We start from the raw sequence: 19,980 nt of genomic DNA, 5'->3' as shown, positions 1-19,980 counted from the left end.
TTTATTTATGCAGTGATTTGAAGAAGAAAAGCTGTTTAGAAAACAAACATTAAGGTATTTGCCAGGAACCACGTATACATACTAGATTAATTCTTTATGAGGAGTAATTGAATTTATTGCACGTAATTAACTAAGTGAAAAGTTCTGATATTTCAAGTGGTTAATTACAAAGAGATAGCAAATCTAGGTGTATTTTTACCATCCTTAAAATTTTCATGCAAGCCGTTTAAAGCAGTGATTACAACACCGTAGGAACCTGACTTTAAGATTTTTTTGCTCACTGTCCACCAGCCCTGCCCAGGAAAGCAAACGCAGGGCAGCAGTTGGAGCTCGCTGCCAGAGCTGATGCTGCCCAAAGCTGAGCAGGCCCAGGGGCTACAGAAACCAGCTCAGGCGAGGAGGAATTTGGCATTCAGCTGGATGCTGCTTGGGTCAAAACATCAGCAGCCTTCAGCTGGTACAGGTAACAGCCTGGCTGAACTTCAGCGTTCCAGGGGCTGGACCAGCAACCTGCTGCGTATTTACCTCACTCTAAGAAAATACGGTCTCATAAACTGCTGAACTGCACCAGCAAACACTTCCCTAACTACACAAAAGTCATTCCAGTTACAAACCAGAAACATCCCAAGTTAAATTTGGGGCTCCCACTCCCGTTTGAGGCTGCAGCGACACCTCTGACCTCCCAGAAAGGGGCCACAGAGACTGAAAGGGCTGTACGCAATTCAGAAAATTCCTGGTAATATCAGAAAGAATTAAAACATTTATTGGGCATAAATATATTACATATACACTACAGATACAGTTAAGTCTTACATACATAGTGTAGTATTTGCAAAATCTATACATTAAAATTGATATGGCAGTTTTAATATAATGCATATGAAATAGTCTAAAATTTACAATACAAGAAAACTTATGATTATTTTTTTTTTTAAAGTTGAAAAGCTTGGAATGTATGTTCCCATAGTGAGGTAAAAACATTTTTATTTTTTTTTCAATTTAAAGAACTGTGCAAGGATAAGGTTCATACACATTCAGTTAGGGCACTTCTCAATCGTGACACTGAATACTGAGCTACTACAGCCAACAAACAGGATTAGAAAACATTTCAAGTTCATAAAGAAAAAGGCAGAACAATATAAAAACATCTCTTCTCCTTCCTTAAGGGCTTTAAATACCTAGTGTGTCGTTCTACCTCTTTTTCGTTGCTGTGGTTCATAATAATTTCTTTGAGAGCTGAGAGCCCCCGGGTTGGATTCGAGGCCCGATCCTGCTGGATCAAAGGGCACAAAGACCTACGGGAGAAGACAAGGCATCAGCAACGGTGGCTCAGCGGTGACATCCCCGTGCTTTATTCTTTCGTTAATATATGAATGACCATCAAATCACTATGGCAGAATATACAAACTAAAAGAACTTCAAATTAACTTATTTAGGGCCTGTCCCAACCCCTACAGAATAATTTCTCCGACCACCTCAGGGTTGGGCTGGGTGTTCTCGTTAGCATGATTGTAAGGGACACCAAACTCATTAGCAGTGACAGAAATGCTTTAAGTGTAACCTTGAAATTGCTTTTCTCTACACTTCTGCTCGCTGCTTTTAGTATCATTTATATTTCAAACGTTCAAAATCGCTCAAACCATCTAAAGCAAGGTGTGTTTTTTTTTTTCTTTTATTCTTAAAGCAGGTGTTTTATTTTTAAAAAGGTGTCAAACTTGGATTTCATAGCAGCACTGCTGAAATAATATTCCAAAAAATAAAAGAAGGGAATCTATTCAAATTTCCAGGTTTCCAAACTAGCGGTGTTTTCATTGTTTTAAAAAATACACTCTTTTCTCCTCCACTGAAAACAGCTGTATATGCTTTGCTCACAAAATACAGATGCAAGGTCACAAAGTTTCATATCACAAATAAATTTAAATAAGATGTAAATAAATTTGACGAGCCATGACTTTGGCAAAAACAAAAAAAATATATATATTTAGCTCAATGCCATTAGTTTGCAAGGCTAAATTAAACTAATTATAGTCAATAACAAAATACAGAACATTTCTAATATTTGCTACATCTAGAGAGGCACACAGAATAATTCATTGATCTTAGCACTTTCTTTCCAGAGATGATTATGTTTTTGGATACATGTAAACGTTTGAATCACTGATAATGTGGTGGTTTTTTTTTTTGTTTGTTTTTTGTTTTTTTGGCATTTAATGTACTAGATGCTCCCATCTTCAAAAACACATGAAAATGTAAGAAGATTAATAATACTAGGAATGCTGCCAGGTAAAAAGTTGACCTAAAGTACAACAGTATAAAACAGACAAAATATAACATGCTACAGGGAGGGTGGGGAGGGGATTAGTACATAAGTACACTTTTATTTTTTATTTTTTTACAATAAATAAAAGATTGCACTGTAATTGGTATTTAAAGTACTGTATGCAGTATATAGTATAAATAAACCTAAAACAAAAATAATGTTGTTTTTCCCCATTACTTTGGTTAAGGGAATATTATGCTAGTACAGGACACTGAATCTTAGACGATGAAGACAGAGCACAAAATAGCTAGGACATAAAGCAAAACCAAGTAGCAAAAATATACAAAAACAAGAGGCAGGGAAATACACTGTGTCTGTTGCACCCTTTTGGAATCTATTTGCACCTCCAGCTCGTTTATGTCCCTGAGGTACTCACACAATGTTGACTTAGTATAAATAACCCAATGACTCCAGAGTTAAAAATCTAGTATCTTGATGGATTAAAATGAGTGTCTGGGAAGGGGCAGGCAGGAGAGGGGACACTCCCATCAGAGCAGGGACTATTCCTCTGCAGGACTCTCATCGGAATTTTGCCATGTACCAAGTTATTTCAATTAGCCCTGTGGTAAGAACAGCATAGACACCCATTTAAAGTATTTAAAATAAACAGATCTAATTTCCAATACCTCCAAGAAAATTCCATAAAATGGATACCCCTCCAAAAAAATATAATAATTATAATAAAAAAGATCAACTGACAGTAAAGTTTGCTTACATTGAGTGTAAATCTCACCTAATTCAGTAGAGGCAGTAAGCTGTCACCAGCTCTAATCATATAAATCAGGCTGAACGTAATAGAATAATATCTAGTATTAGATTAGGAATAGTTATATACAGTGACAAACAGACAAGTTAAAGCAGCTTTTAAATAGCTGAACACGGGAATAACTAACTATTGCACAATGCCCTCTTAAAATTACTGCTAGGAATCAAAATGGTAAAAAAAAAATAATCTATAATGCTTCATAATTTATATGCAGTTTGGTTATTTGATTTCTTATACAGGCAGTTTATAGTGTTGTAACTGTAAAAATAAGAGATAATTAAAAAGGTTTTTCAACTGCAGGATATTGGTTCCGATTTAAATGCACTAAACAGTTAAAATAACAACCTACGTTTTATCTTGAAGAAAACTGGGGCAAATGTAGTGATTAATTCATAGGCAACATTGCTAATACTGTTCAAGGAAAACCTGGTACTGTTGACTAACACTGTATTCTAGTCTTACCACTATACACACTTGTGACTAATGTTTAGAAGGAAAAAGAAGAGACAAAAAAGTGACTCATGATTAAAATTTCCTAAATAATAAGATAAAATAAGAGACTGCACGAACTTCAGTGAAAAAAAAAAAAAACCAAAAAAACCACCATTGAAAAGGCAAATTGGTGACAATTTTGAAACTGTGAAGGAAAAAAAAAATAAAAATCTTGCTTTTGGTATCTGGTTTGCTTGTTTCTCCAGTTTGACCACTTCCTAGTTTTGAATTTCAAAAAGGTGCATCAAAACACTGATTTATCTTTCTTCAAGCTAGAACTGTAAAAACAAGAGAAGTATATAAAATGTATGGTAGAACAAAAGGATTTCAAAAAAAGGAGTATCTGAATAAATGTGTGGATTATAATGCGTAGCATTAGTTAAATTTGTATCTCAAACTTCCATTGAATTCTCTACTTCATAAAGAAGTATTGTAATATACAGGCGAATATAATTGACAAACTTGCGAAGCCAAGAACAATGAGGGCTGCAAACTGTTCATCAGTAGGAATCATGCTCTTGATCTTAGGATCATCTATGCTTCCCATCTCTCCTGCAAGCATGATCTCATTTCGCTGAAGCATAAAGGCAACAGATGGGCTGAAAGGTCCACTAAGTTCCTGTGAGGTATCCAAGCACCGACGGCAGACGCAGACGCGAAACCGATAGTCTGTGTTGACTTGAAGGCCTGAGATGTGGAATGTGGTCTCTTCTCCCTTATACACCTTCAAAACAAAACAGCGAGCACAGTCAAATACAAAGAGCAAGACAACCTCATCCCCCTTTCATAGCATCAAACGATTTTAAAAAGTAGTAACGTTAGATTTCGCAAGGATTCGAGCTAGAACGTTAAGTCAAGTCTGAGTCTCTTAAGGAAACACTCCTGCAGCTCTCGAGGGAAGGGACTCACTAGGTCAGTGCAGGTTTTGGAAAAACAGAGGCATGTGGAGGACTACGTAAGACACGTCCAACCAGGATAGGTCTCAATACAGAGTGTTCAACGGTCAGTGCACACCAGGACAGACAAGACTTCAGACAATATATCATCCGTAAGATGTACTCATCTTTTTGGGTGTAATAAATACTACAGACATATTTCTGTACTCTTAAAATGTGACTCTATGCCTCAAACACGTCTAAGACATAAGCACTGTGTTTGGCACCAAAGGGAAGAAAACCTGCAAACTAAGGTTACTGCCAGACACTCACCGTGTAATTGTAAAATTGGTTACAATTATTATTTTAATGTACTTTTCCTCACATTTCTCTCAGGGGTCAGCAATCTTGCCAGAAATTACACTTTCAGAATTGTGGAAACAAATATTACTAAGTTATAAAAAAAGCTTCTCTCGGTTGCACTGTATTTGGTTCTTTAGCAATCCAAACCCACCATGTATTTATATTAATCAAATGCAGGTACCGCATGACTTGGAGAGCATGAGTCACAATATGAGAAAGAAGAGAGATAACTGAGTATCTTAGAGACAGTTCTGTGACTTAAATGGAAAAAGGCCATTGGAAACATTTATGAGCTCTGAAAACAAATAACCAGTCGACAATTTATATAACGGATGGTTGTTGAAACTGGTATTTTATGAAATGAAAAACATGTCACAAAGTGCCTGTGTCTGCTGGAAAAAACAACATCTTGAAGTTCAGATACTTCTGCTCATTTAGTTGCTTTCCTTCTCACTGCAGGAGGTTCTTTCCTCCCACAGGGAAGAACTCCACTTAGAAAAGGGTAACAAGAGGGAAATTAAACCTGAGCTGATAGAAGACATCCTGTGCATTACTCCGGAGTAAGAAATACAAGAGGAAAAAGATGACATATGCTCAGCTAAACACCACTTAAAGAGTCCAGCTTTCCTGCCCATGCTTGCCCCTGAGACTCATCCCTCAGTTAAAAAGCCAGTTGCTGATTTCTTGAGGTGGTCTGGGACAAACGATCAAGGGTTTTCTTTCATTTGTTCTCTCCCCTCCTCTTAAACTTTCACAGTTTTTCCAAGTACAGTTTGAATGATGGTAACTCTGTCTTTCCAGACTAAGTAGAAGTCCTCTAACTGCCTCATGTTTCTTGGCCCCAAGGCATAAAGGAAGCAGCAATGTTTAAACAAAATTACGTTACCCTCCTCAAGCATGCTCAGCATCCACAGGAAATTCACTCTAGCTCAAATCGACAGGAATACAACAAATTCATACCATAAACCTCTCTGATTAACTACAGCTATGCACCAGTGCTTTTCTTATTGTCTTTGCTTGTCTTCCCAACACCAATGAAAAGTGAGTCATTACGTTACAGTACTACAGTAATTGCAGGGAAAAGAAAACTGCAAGTGCTGCAGCGGTCCGCAGAAATAACGTGAAGGTTGAAAAAATCTGTTTGCAAAGAATACCTCATCCCAAGAACATCTTTGCCAGTTGATTTTCCAACAGCAGTTTCATTTCTAATACCCCACTTGCTGTGGGCAACTGTTCTCCACCTAATCCATCATTAACACTACATCTTGTAGGTGGTTAATATTTCAGTTTACTTCCAAATATAAGTGATCGTGCAAAGAAAAGTTGCATGCATTGGGCATGTAAATGTAGGCTCAAGAGTTATTAAATAAGGATGTGTTCTTCCCCAGGACCAGAGTCTTCTACTTGAAGGACTTACCTAGCTCCCATTTCTTTAGGCTCTCAGACATGGTAGCTCAAAGGATCTATCCTTACAAAACAACTGTAAGGAAGGTATGTTTTCTGCTCCTGTTGTAATTATTTATTTAATTTTGACACATATAATCAGAGAAGCTCTACCTGCCTTTGCCATAAATAATCCTTTGCAATCAATATGACCACTTTTAAACCAAAATAAAAATCTAGTAAAATCCAAATAATGACATTTAATAAAGATTTTACAATCTAAGCCTCACAGATTTCATTTAACAGATATTAGGGATGGGATCTATACAACCTATCTTCGCACTGAAAAAAACCTGTCCAGTTAATTGTTTTTTCACTTGTTTTGTTCTATCAGGGTGGTGAATGCCAGTGTAACTGGAGGCTAAGTTTGGCTAAATCAAAGACCTGTATCTTCATTACAGGCTAATAAATATAGATGATCAAGTTCACTCAAGCCAGCTACTCAACAGCACTGCTCAGAAAAAGGCCATACAGTCAAGTGAGAGAAGAGAGTGTCTTTAAAGAAAGTTTGAAAAATAGTCAAAAGTACATTGACTACATGAATTTATATTCACTAATCATAAAGACAAAACATTTCCCACACTAGAGCTAGGAAGGGGGTGGAGATTGTCCTGCTTTCAGTGGTTTGAGGAGTATTTCACACCAGTGGACCTATGTCCTTTCTCAGTAAGAGGTAAAAAAATGATTGTTCTTAATTGACATTCACTTCTGACAGCAGCCTCTACATCCTCCACGACAGGCTGCAGCGAGCACCCTGGAGACACTACTGGCTCCAGCCCAGTTGTGCCTGCAGTAGGACCAGGCTAAGCCAACGCAGGATGCCCTCAGCACAAAGATGTGTGCTCGGTTGTCAACAGTTACACTCTATGAATGGGCTTCGCATACAGAACAGAGGAAAAAAAAAAAAAAAGGTAATTATGTATAAGGTCTTTAAATTTGCTAAACAAATATGAAACCAAATATAACTGTATAAAGCAGCATGCCTTTTTATATGTAGCACATTATGCTTTGGTGGCCAATAAGTCAAAGTAAAGTGGCGATCCAATTTATAACTTTTAGTTCCTAAAAACCAGCTTTTCTGTTTAGGCACCTGAGAATATAATAAAAACACCATGAGCTTTTTACCTGGTTCCCTCTATGAAAATATCATCACAAGTAATAACAGGCTTCTGCTGAAGCCTGTTACGGCATTTGATCCTACTGATCAAGCTAGGCAGCTCAGAATTCCTCTAGGCAAGGAAGCCTCCGTTTCACCAATGTCATTAAACAATTGCAACCTCCCTCCATCTTTTCCAAATAATAAAAATGACAGTCACAATTGCTCTATAAGCAACACAGTGGCGAGTGTAGGATAACCTTACCTGGTTGTTGAGCTCATTTGCAACGACCAGTGTACTTACTAATTAATAAAAGCCTATTCTGTACGGTGATAAGATCAAGAATCAGACACAGAATCAATCCAATCTGTTTAGAAACCATGCCCACTTAAAAGGTTTAATTTCTTCTAAGGCATCCAACAGATTTCTCTTTCAGAAACTGGCTTATTATTTTATCAAAACTTAAAATCAACTTCCCTCACTCCACTGCTGAGATGCTCATAAACCCTTAAGCACGGACAGCCTTGTCTCCCAAACGAAGCAAACAAGCGTCCCTCAGATCACCTTCCGCGAGGTGGGCTGCACTGAACAGCTCTAATGAAAGAAAACTATTTACTCCATCTCACGATACAAAACTAGCATCAGGAGGCAGGGAAAACACTCCATGCAAGTAGTGTTAATAATATATGCCAGTGCCTGCTGTATGAGTGTGTTGTATTTTGGACAATGATGTATTTTGGCATGCAACCAGCACAACCGCCTTTGACTTGTTACTTAAAATAGAGGAGGAAAATCAGGTTTTTGCTAATCAGAGGTTTACACAAATTAACAGTGTACTGAATGTATTTCAGAGACTGCATGTCCACAGAGACACAAATAAAGAAAAAACAATAATAAAACCTAGAGCTTGGTAAGACGAGCTGGGTTCTTGTAGGCATCCACTTCTTGGTGCAGACCACAGCAGGCTTCCCACTGCATTGCTGGGGGATTTTTACACACCCAGTGTACCCTACCCATGTCTCTTCTTTTGGAAAGCATTTGGGGACAGTTTTCTCCCAGAAGAGTTGTGGCAGAATCCGATGGAACACCGCTGCGTCCAAATTCAGAAATTCCAAAGGTAGAACATTTTGTCTCAACTGGCAAACAACTTAAGGCTAAAGAAGCTTTAAAGCTCAGCTCATTTCCCATGGTCAGCTCTTAGGAAGAGCTGGCTCCTTGGTGATTTGATCCCCAGAGCTGCTCAACTGGGAAACTAAAAAACTGCGGAGGGTTACAATCATTAGCCCACGCTTCAGCTTCTGCTAGAGCTGCACAACCCAGCCCGTTCCCCTAACTCCAGATTAAAGCTATGCAAAGCTGGAGACGATTTTAACACAATTTAAAGCTAAGTTCTGACTGAGTAAGCTTTGCTTACATGAAAGTGCAAGAAACAGAAAACCAAACCTAGGTCACCGGTTCCTGGAATCTGCTGATTTAAAACTTGATTTGTAAACAAACAAAAATATTTCCTAGAAAGAACTGTCATAGGCTATTGCTGTTTTGAAGTATCTGAACAGATAAAGCAAACAAATACACAAAAAGGAACACATCATTGAGAAACAGGAAAAGGCGTATTTAATTTTTTTTTTTTTTAAGCACACTTTTTAGGGAGATAAATTGTTATCTGTTTAGCTCCTGCAAATCCAGTTCTTCAGGTAATTTTCAGCAGAGGAATATTTATGTGTTCTCCCCGGAGGGCAGGGATGGCTATAGCCCCAGTCTGAAAAAAAGGGCTTTTGAGTACTTTGATACCACCTCCGCTAGGTCAGATAGTGGAAAATCAGTGGCTTCTGGGACATGGAGGGCTGCACACATGAGGCTACAGGGTGGGGAGACAGCTCAGATGTGATGATCTAGAGAGAAATTACAGCTTTACCCAAAAGCATGTCAGTGGCTATTGCTGCAGCAAGGGAAGGAAATGCTAAAGTGATTTAGTTTATTAATTTATAAATTAATGAAGATGATTATTTCCTGTAACTTGAACTTGCTTCTACAAAGTAAGTGAGGTGCAAGTACAGATCAGTGCTCTGCTCCTAGCTGTTCTTACATCTCAAGAGCTTCATCTCTAGGATGGCGCACAGAGCAGCAGATTAATAAGGAGCTCAAACTTTGAGAGTTAACAGATGGCTAATAAGACATTGTTTTCTCCCATCGCTGTTTTATTTCATAATGAGTTTTCCATATTTATTTACTACAGACACAAAACACCCTACAGGTGTTACGATGCCCTCTTTTATACTGGCCCACAGGCAGTTCCAGAAAAATCAGTGCTGTGTACTAAGGAGCTACGCTGTGTGAGTAAGGGATGTGAAACATGGCCACTTACTTCAGTGTGCACCCAGCTCTGTGCCAGAACCAACTGAGGCAGACTACTACATGCTTAATCGTAAGTGCCCAGGTGGATTTTTTTCCTTCTATTAATGAAATTACTATGGGTAAACATCACATTCTGCACCTTTGGCTTCCCAGCAAAGAGCTGGACCAAGATCTGTAAAGTCAAATTTTCCCAGAAATAGGAATCAAGTGTCACATTTGCCACCTGAGTAAGGGTTTCTGTGAGCATTCTCATTGAGCCTAGGGAAACTCTGTGCTCAACGTGTGCACAACTGTTCCTGAAATAGTCACAGGACATACTCGCGTTCTGAAACTCCATCATCATTAAGAAGTTCTATCTCAGTTTTCACAATGATAGGATCTTCCTTTCCCAAGCTAGATGAAAAGACGAAAATCTACTACGTGAAGCATACAATGTTTTTTGCCAGTAAAACACTATCGCATCATTTTAGAAAACGTAACAGAGCATGAATGCTAAGCCAACATCACTAAAGTCATACTGGCATCTTCCTAGTAAGTTTGTCAGAATAACACTATCTTTGTAAAAATTCCTGGGGGAGAAACTTAGACATATATCAAACGTTCTCCTGTTCCCTACACAAAACGATAGATTGACACGCATCATCATCTTGATTTCTGCTGTGCATAGTCACTTCTACAGATGGTAATGCTTACTAAGTGCTTTATCCTTTAATTGATTTGTTCTGCTCCAGGATATACCTGCACAGGAACTTACACTCATCAGCTTTACTCATTTAATCACTGAGAGCAAGAATTAGGGCTCTAAGATAAAATGAGGAAGTTGGTTTTGGTCACCTGTCAGCTGTATTCATCCGAAGTAAATCAACTGGGAGTAGACACAGAGACATGGTTCCATGGGTTTGTAACATCTCTTCCTGGTTAAAATTGTTTAGTGTCTTGCCTTAAACAGTTGCCTTTAAATTGCTGCAGATAAAGTGATCTGACTATTGACAGGATTACAGCCTTGTAAAAGAGAAGCAGTTTTATATGTTAACTAGTTGAAAAGTTGCAATTTTAAGGTGATTTTAAAAGTGGATTTTTATTCTGTGAAACTCGTTTGTGTTTGAGCTGGTATAAAACATGTCACCCTTACAGGTCCCTTCCAACGTGAGATATTCTATGGTTCTACATCACAGACCAGAGACAACTGTGTCATGGAGGGTGAGCGAAGGGGAAAGAATCTGAGGATGAGCAACCCTACACGTGATATGAAGTCTTGCATAGCCCATAAATAGCGATTTGTTGCATTTATGTCCATGATAGTGGGACATAAAAAATTACTTCGTGCAGCTGTTTATCTCCTTCTCATCAAGCTACACTATCCCTGGATCCTGCAAAATGCATCAGCGACTCCTATAGAAGCTCCATTCACTTAAGACACTGTTTTCTCTCATGGGTGTATTTAATATCCTGAATATTTACAGTATTTTTCATTTGTGCAACCCTTCAAAACAATTTGTAAAACTTCTCTAATATAATATTCCCCTTGAGATACATATGCAAAATATATATGCCACTTGCAGGGAACAAAACAGATTTAAAAGTAAATTTAGGACTTGCACTTCAAACATAAGTAACATATCACCACCATTATTTTTCAGCTTAAATAGTAGCAAGAGATCACATGCATGCCACAACAATGGTAAAGCAAAATGCATTAGCCAGAAAATCACCCAAAGATGTTTATATATTTTACCTCCTATTCACATAATCAGAGCTAAGAGCATGCACACAGCTACTGCAGCTCAACTTATGGACACTAAGTCAGTCAATGTGCCCCAGGGCTGAGACAACACCCACATTCATGATGAAGGTAAATAATTTTGCTGGGTGAAACTGATTTCTGAGAAGGTGAAACAGTGGAACTCTCCCTCTTTTCCAGGGCTGGTTATCAGCCAGCTCAACTACAGAAGCCACAGTGTCAGCTTTGAGCATCCCAGCCAGGAGCTGCTTCCAGTGACTTACTTGTGAAAATTCAAGCAAAACACCCCTCGTCAGGGTCATACTTCACAAGAAACAAAGGCCTTCAATATCAGACCCAGAAATAACATTTTATTTCCTTTGTTGCTGGGTTTTTTCCTACCACAATTTCTTGATTGCAAAGATGTAGTACTAGGGCCTGAATAATAGGCCCTGAAACAAAGTTGACCTCTAGATGAACCTCACATCCAACCGTTAGCCATTACTAGTATCTTCTAATTAGTAAAATCTGTATTACCGTTATTACTAATTACACATTACTAATTAGTATCTGACCATTAATGAAATATGTACGTTCACTAGTGAAAGATGTAGCTTAGGCAATATGTAATCAGTATGAGGATGAAATGTTGTGAGAACGTGTATCTGACTTTCCCTTCCAAAGCTGAGAACCCAAGTATTTGGCCTTGTGAGAAACTCCCTTGGTTCTCCCACCAGAGCCCTGGTCAGGCTTTGGGTAGAATTCAACAGAAGGATGAAACCAGATATTTTTGCTCAAAGAAAAGTGCAAGTCATTCTGACTGGCTGCTTTTTGGTATATAAGGCTGGACCCTCTTGCTGCAACTTTGGATAACTCACCTATGGACAGACACATGGCGTAGGATTTCCCGCCTGCAGGGACAGGCTCTACATATCCTCGCGGCAACCAGGACTGCCCAGCAGCTGCTGAACTGGATGTTGGTAACGTATGCAAGTGGTGATGGATCTTTCTTAATCACTGTTCTCCTCATCATGTAGTAATGATTAGGTGCATTGCATTGCTTATTCTTATTTTCTACAATTAACTGTATATACTAATAATTATGTGTACTATTCTGTATTTTTCTTATTGCTTATTTTCTGTATTACTTGGTTATATCCTTTAATTATTAACAGTAAAATAAGCCTACTCTTTCCACTCTGACTTTAACTGGCACCCTTGATCAGCAAAACAGAAGATTAAGCCATCACCTAGCTGCAAGGAACATGAAGCCATGCCCAGTTCTCCCAAGGACATCCAGAACATGTTAAGCACTGAAGCTATGCTTACTAAAGCTGTACTGGAGGTTCTACATCAAGGCTACTTTGTAAATCAGGCAACACCAAAACAGGTCCACTTATCCACTTCCCACTGACCTTAAGAAGCTAACACAGAGGTTTTATTACCTATACCAGCACCAAAAATGTTTCCTGACAAAAACAATAGTTAGTTTTTGAATCTTTAGCACTCCCATGAACTGTCTTGCATTTATTTATGTTACTTTTGATAATTCATTAATTCACAGTAACTCAAAAATAGATTGAGGAGGAACGGCGACAGCAAAGAACATACTACCTTATTCCTATTTTTAAGAGTTTAATTTAAGGTTAAACATGTCTTATTCCCTAATTCAGACTTATTTGGAATCTATATGACAATGAAAGAAAGGGCAGAGAGAAGACAGGGCACAGATGAAGTGCACTGTAAATCACACAGAGATGTGATAAATGAAATAAGAGATCTAGCTGTCAGTGAATTGTTCCATTTCAGGCGCTCTGAGGAAACGTCCACTTGTGATCTCTGATCAAGACAGACAAGGAAAGAAGGATCAGCCATACTTCATCCACTCTGTTTCCACAGTGCAAGAAAGGACACAGTCTTCTGTGGGGCAGCTGATACACAGCAGTTACACATCTACGCATCCTTAGGTAGGAGCGGGATGGCTGAACAAACCAATGAGTATTTGACTGAAATTCCTGATGGAGGGTCTTGATATTGGCTTAGTGAACAAGGAAGATAATCTACCTACTTAATCTTCTCATCTTCGGACAACAGTAGCACCAGCCAGTGCAGAAGCAAGCATGGGTGGACAGAATTGTAACTTTTAAAAGGTTAGTTCAGTTAGGAATAGTGATTAACTATGGAGAGAGTGCAAATCACTCCAGTAAGATAATGATGTTCTATATACTCCCTCGGGGGAAAAAACAACCTATTACAGCCCTTAATTTTGACTCAGCCTTTACCAAAGTTCACCTGACACATCACCATAGGGTGTAATTCAATACAGTAGAAAGAAGCAGCACAGTGAATGTTCAGAAACATTTCCGTTATGTCATCAATTTAGCAATATTAAAACAAGACCATTTTCCTACCTGCTTGTATTCAGATTCTCTTCCAACTAGTACCTGCAGAACATAACCAACAGGATCTCCCTTCATGGGTGGGACCGTTTCCCAGGTAACTTCACAGGCATTTGCTCCCAACTGTGTCACTCGAGGGGCTACAATAAAGAATGAAATGCATTAACGTTTAATATAAAGACTGCATTGAAATGTTACTCATTTTACATGCACTGTAATATATACGAGAACATTTTAAAAAGAGAACTTCAGGAGATCACAGGGGTTAGTAGCATATAACCCGTACTGTGTGTGTGTGTATATATATATATATATATGACCAAAAAATCAAACTGCCATCACTACTGGATGAAACAAATAAGACTTAAAAGGTTTATTTATTTCAGGACAGTCTTGCCTGATTAAGCAGTTCAGGCATCTTGTGGTATTAAACAACACCACTATCCACAGAAAACTGGGTGAAATTTTGAGCTGATTATCAAGCTCTTGGCAAGTTTACTGTAGGACCCAGATCACTTCTGCAGGAGGACAGTAAACTGTTACAGCATCTCTCATCTGTCAGCTGTGGGAGCTGCTAGGAGCGGGGAGCGGATGTGATAGAAAACTTCGAACTTTGAAAATTCAATTGCAGTGCTGTGCACTGATCTTTTCAAAGCAGAAGCCAATTCACGAATTACACTAATTAATAAAAAGCAGCAGTTTCGTGAAGCTCTGAGCAAACACCTGTGCCAGTGGAGACGCCTGCGTATTCTTCCCATGCTACATGTCATTGAAAGTCAGGAATAATATCAAACATTTCATTCAGGAAAAAAATAGGAGAAGGAATATGAGAAGGGAAGCTAAATAATCTTCTGTATTAGAGATGAAGTCCAGCTCGGAAAGCAAAATTACAAGCATAATTTTAAAGACTTGGGCTCATATCTAATTCCGAGCCTGACATTCAGATGATCAGACCTGCTACTTCTAGCCAGGCTTAGACTAGTGCTTTCACCAGAACTCTAGAGAAACTCTAGAGAACATCCTTGGGAGAGGATGTCTCACCACCTGAAAGCCAGAAGATGCTGTACGATGCCTGATGGCAAGCTTGCGGGTGAGCTGAGCAGAGTGCTAACAGCAGCAGCGTGTTTACATGTACAACTAAGCATCTGCTACTGGAAGGCATCAAAACAACTGCAAGAGCATCCAGGGTCCACCAACCTCTTGAGCAGGAAGAGCAAGCAACCACATGACCCAAAAAAATGAAACTGGGAGAAACAACAGCGCTGAACACTTTACCAAGTGGTTAACGTGTGCACGTGCAAGGACATGAGCTTGTTAAAGGCAATTCCCAGCCCTACGAAAACAGACAACAGGAGAGCCTATCAAAGAAACAAATGCTCCTGCTGCTGCATACATTACATGAATTTTAGACTAATTTGTTACCACACAAGAGGAACACGTGAATCATACGCAGACCCAAATGTAATCAATATCCATTTGCTTCTCTCTGCACATCTGCCAGTGTTGAGAGACTGATAATAGATGCCTTCATCTCAGCTGACAACATTCTCAATTATTTTTCCTCCTCCTTCCATCCCTCACCTCAATACAATTAGGTCTCTGTCTGACACTTACAATACTATTTAAGGGTTGGCATCACTAAGTGAGTAACTAGGATAACTTTATAGGATAATAAAGACGTGCTTATGATACATGAAAAACTGTACTAAGTTTATCACATACATTCCTTTGTATTGCTCCAAATACGGAAGGGAATCAACATCATCATTTTGCCTCAACAGATCTCTTTTCCCTACAGCATTACCTTCCCACGGCAGCGTTCGCTAACGCAGTTTTTGTTGTGCCCTTTTCTCTGTTCCAGCCAGTATTTTGTCATGTACCTGTGGTCCCAGCCCACACACGACCTGGTACTTGCACTGTATCTTTACTGCTTGATATTCAGTTGTGGGTGAGTCATATTTAACAAGAACTGAATAGGCAGGCAGGGAGTTCAAAACAAAAACCTAGGCAAGATCTGAATTTCAGAAAACGGATTTCTATCCAGCAAAATGAAAATGTGACTACAGTGCATGCCAGCACCCCTGTGCTAGTTTTACCCACTTAGTGCAGCTAAGAGAAGCAACAGCAACACGGACTCAGCATCCACGAGCGACAGGCAGCTGTGCCCAGGTGCTCTGACAATGTGCAGACACTAACAGTGTGAAGCACACCCTGCCTGCTACCAGCCCCCATGCCAGCCTGGTTCTGCCAGCACGAGCTGCCTTCAGCTTTTCTGGGTGGCAGATCTTACAACTGCCTGATAAAGTGAACCAGGATAATTCACCACTGGGTAAGTGTATTTACCCTCAAACTTTAGACTAAATACAGAAAGGTATCTTCTTCCAGAAGCAGCACTGAAGCAAATGCCCAAACCCCAGGGATATCCAGGTAGAAATGAAGGTGGGATTCTGGCATACACCGATTTCAGCGTAGTCAAGACAGTCTCCCAATGTTCTCTCCGTGCTCCAGAGTGTTGTTCTTCCCGGTGGTGATTCAGAGCAGCTAACCCAGGGACTAGGGAAATTACACCCCAGTAGTGTTCTCCCCTCTCTAAATCTTTGATTACAAATGGTGTGAAAATCACCAAAGCCAGATTTTAGAACATAGTGGAGCAAATGAAACCTCTCTGACAAACTACCAATTGCTGCTTCTTGCAGTAAATGGTACTGACTTGACAAAGGAGTTCTAAGCACACGTGAAAAAAAAGTGCATCTGATTTCAGCTCAGTTTACCTGACAGCCGACACAGCGAATCCGCTGCCTTTCTAATCATTCTCCTTGAAAAAAGGAGCAAAATTACTTAGGCCAAAATTTACACATAGTAAAAGATGTTTCATTATAAAAGTTCATTTAGTTAGGCCTTTTGTTCTTCTAGTGGAACTCATGCTAAGTGAGTTCTAAATCTAATGCTTTATGTATGTGGAATATTGTAATTAATTTTATACATCAAAGGAGAAATAAGCTGACCTATGCTGAACATCACCTACACAACTAAAACATTAAAAACTTTAATGCTTAAGTCGGTGTGTACACGCATACACTACAGCTGTTACATCCCTTACAGAATTGCTGCAGTGATCCAGAGCAATCCCCCAGTGAACATTACTGTTAGCAGCAGCATTTTAACAGTTTATGTGTAACAACAGTGGTTGGTGTAACATTTATATTGTTTACATGATTTTTTTGGGGGTGATAATTTAGCTTCCCACCATAATCTAACTTCACAATTCTCAGAAATACACAAGCAGCAGAAACTGATTTTTCACATGGGCTTATGTTAACCCTTACAAACTCACTGCATACTTACCAATTACTAAAGTAATTACATGTTACTTACATGTAAAAAAATCTATTACATACCTTTGATTGCAGGTGGGACTGACTTAGTTGTGCAGAAGGTAGATACTTCTGAGAAAGGTCCCTCCCCAGCATCATTGACTGCCTGTATTCTGAACGAGTAACAAGTGGATTCCGTCAGCCTTTGTATCTTGTATGTATGACTTGGTCCCCTGTAAATCGGAATAAACCTGGAAACAATAAAAATGGGAACATGTAGTTACACTGGAGTAGCACTGACACTATTACACGTATCAGCACAAGGCATCCACACTGAAAACTGGCAGAACGAGCTCTGCGGAGCTGTTAAAGGCAAGTATAAAAATGGCATGTTATTAACACACTAACAGTGATTAGTAAGTTAGGGAAAAAAGTTCATTGCCCTTTTTGCAACTAATACTCATCTTGACAAGTGATTACGTGAATTATCTGGAAAAACATCTGTCAATGTGTTTCCTGCTAGCCAGTAATCAAAATGGATTCAACCTGTGTTCTGCTACAATACATCGTGTGCGCTGCTGGTTTAAAAGCATGTTTAAAGCAAGATTAATACTTTCAGTCTTTTATTTCTTGATTTGGATGTTACTCACACGTTAAGACCACATCTTATAATAATCTGTGCCATCTTAAGCCAGAGTAACTCTAAATCAGAACACGCAGGTTGCGTAATATACGTGTAATTTATTGCACACTTCTCAGTTGTGAAGAATTCAGACAGCCGAACAGCAGAGACAAAAACAGGCTCAGAGAGAACACGTGGTGGTCTGAGTGAAAAGGCACAGGGAAAGCATGATTATAGCGAGGGGGATATGAAGGATGGGAAAGGATGGCAGCTTCAGAGTTCCAGGAACACCTTAGCTGACAGCTCTGCTTGAGAGCAGGCTAAGAAGAAAAAGTCATGCCACGAAGTGTCTTCCACGATACTTCCATTGACAAGACCAAACATCAGCACACGCAAACTTGTCCAACAATAATGCAGAGCAAAATCAGTGCCACTTAATCTTAAAAAAAACCCCAAAAAACAACCAAACCCCAAACCAACCCTAAAACAAAACCAAATTACAGGCTAGAGAGAATCTGACTTCTATTTTCAATTGGCCTGCTCAGATAAATGCTATTTAGTAATACTCATATGTTAGCCAACAATTTCTAACTGAGTCCTGACCCCCTGGGTGTTGAGCAAAATAGGGATGAGGGTAAATAAAGAGGAAGCTCACTGCATCTGGCATCAGTCCTCTGAGCCTCTGCTGGGGAACAAGGTCTTACTTGCCATACTCCTGAATCTGGAGAACACTTACTCAAATACCTTAATCATTTCAGCAGATTTTAAATCACCAGGAAGCCAATAAGAGATTTGTTTTTGACCTCTCTATCTAGGTACTAGCTTTATCCTTTGGCTTTGCATGAGATACACAGTATAATCAATTTGAGCATTTCAAAGAAACCAGGTCTGTCATTAGCTCTCAGGGACAGAAATCAATTCATATTACATCATTATTGAAATCCACTGAAGTACAGAGAGATCAAGAATCATCTGTAATAAAAAGAAATGTTCAGGTAATTTAAATTGCTGAAAATGTACTCTGAGGACTAATGTGACTTACTACACCCACCGAGTTTTAGCGAGCCCCTCACCTTGATTGGAAATCAAAGATCTATGCCCACAAGTTTTTAAGAGGAGATTTTAGAGCCCATTTCCAAAGAAATTTTTTTTTTTTCCCCCAGCCTTATGCTTACACAGTTTCCAGGACTCCTGCTGTCCCACATTTCTAAGGCTCATGTAAGCAGCTATGGCATGTTTCAAAAGACTGCCACAGGCCTGTTCTCACGGAATAAAATTTCTTGGGATTCACTGTATGATGAGCAAAGCACACATATTTAGGACAGCATTAAGACTGAAGAGACAAGACTACTGCGTCTCTCTCCACTTCTTGCAGCTCAATCAGGCACCTGGCTCAGAAACCACTGCAGTACTCACAGAAGTGCAGAGATTTGTCTCTGACCCTGATCCAAGGGTGAAAGAAAGCAAAAAAGATGCAACGCAGTATTTTAGACTAATGGCCTCTTTGCAATCATCCGTGGAGCTAGGTAAGCAAGGGAGGGTAAACACACCTTACCAGCTAACAGACAAGCACATCCATACCCCAGCTGGGGCTTACGGTACACCTGCTAGACATACTTACATAGTGAATACCAATGAGTTAGTCTTCAAATTACACTTTCACCTTTTGAATATGACTAAGGTTTCATAAAACTGAAAAAGTGATCTGGCAAAATACTTGAGCTCCTCCTGTCATTTGGGAATGGGACTAATACTGCCATCCGGTTTCCATCTCCACCCCTTTTTACTTCTCTATCTCAAAAAACATCTGTAATGAAAGTGAAAACCACTGAGGAAAAGCTTGCGTGCATGCTCAATACACAAGCCTGTAATGGAAGCACACTTAAACCTCTGAGATTTAACCAGCTTTGAAGAAAGAGGACTTCCAATTTGGAAAGAAGAAAGGCTGATTACTAAGGCAATCAAATTCAATTGCTGTTAGGCTTTACTATGACAATAATGCTTTGTAATTGTGTTTGAAGATGCAGATCATGATCTAAGAAAAATAATGCAGATAAAACATTTTAACTTCAAATACTAGCAATTTTTTGATAATAACGTAGTATTTTCCTCATGTCTAACGTAGATACTTTATACTCCTCCAGAATTCTTTTTGTTATTTTTAAAAATACTATAGTTCTTTGATGTAGATGGCTATAGACTTGGAACAATACA

At 39.1% G+C, this 19,980-nt stretch overlaps 1 protein-coding gene across 1 annotated transcript in view; it reads right to left on the bottom strand.

The window, feature by feature from the left end:
• Nucleotides 1–754: 754 nt before the first annotated feature.
• The window catches only part of FNDC3B (fibronectin type III domain containing 3B), a 169,306-nt gene continuing 150,080 nt past the window's right edge, over nucleotides 755–19,980 (bottom strand). Inside the window, exons 23-25 of the mRNA XM_026855141.1 lie at nucleotides 17,229–17,395; nucleotides 13,843–13,970; nucleotides 755–4,302 (exon numbers count right to left, since the gene is read on the bottom strand). Of these exons, the coding sequence (XP_026710942.1) occupies nucleotides 3,991–4,302; nucleotides 13,843–13,970; nucleotides 17,229–17,395 (607 nt within the window). The 3' untranslated portion in view covers nucleotides 755–3,990. The remainder of the gene's footprint in view (nucleotides 4,303–13,842; nucleotides 13,971–17,228; nucleotides 17,396–19,980) is intronic.

This window comes from Athene cunicularia (genome assembly GCF_003259725.1).
Source record: "Athene cunicularia isolate RWA chromosome 9 unlocalized genomic scaffold, athCun1 chr9_part1, whole genome shotgun sequence".
In the NCBI taxonomy this organism is placed as follows: domain Eukaryota; kingdom Metazoa; phylum Chordata; class Aves; order Strigiformes; family Strigidae; genus Athene; species Athene cunicularia.
This window is presented reverse-complemented; position numbering and strand designations above follow the sequence as displayed.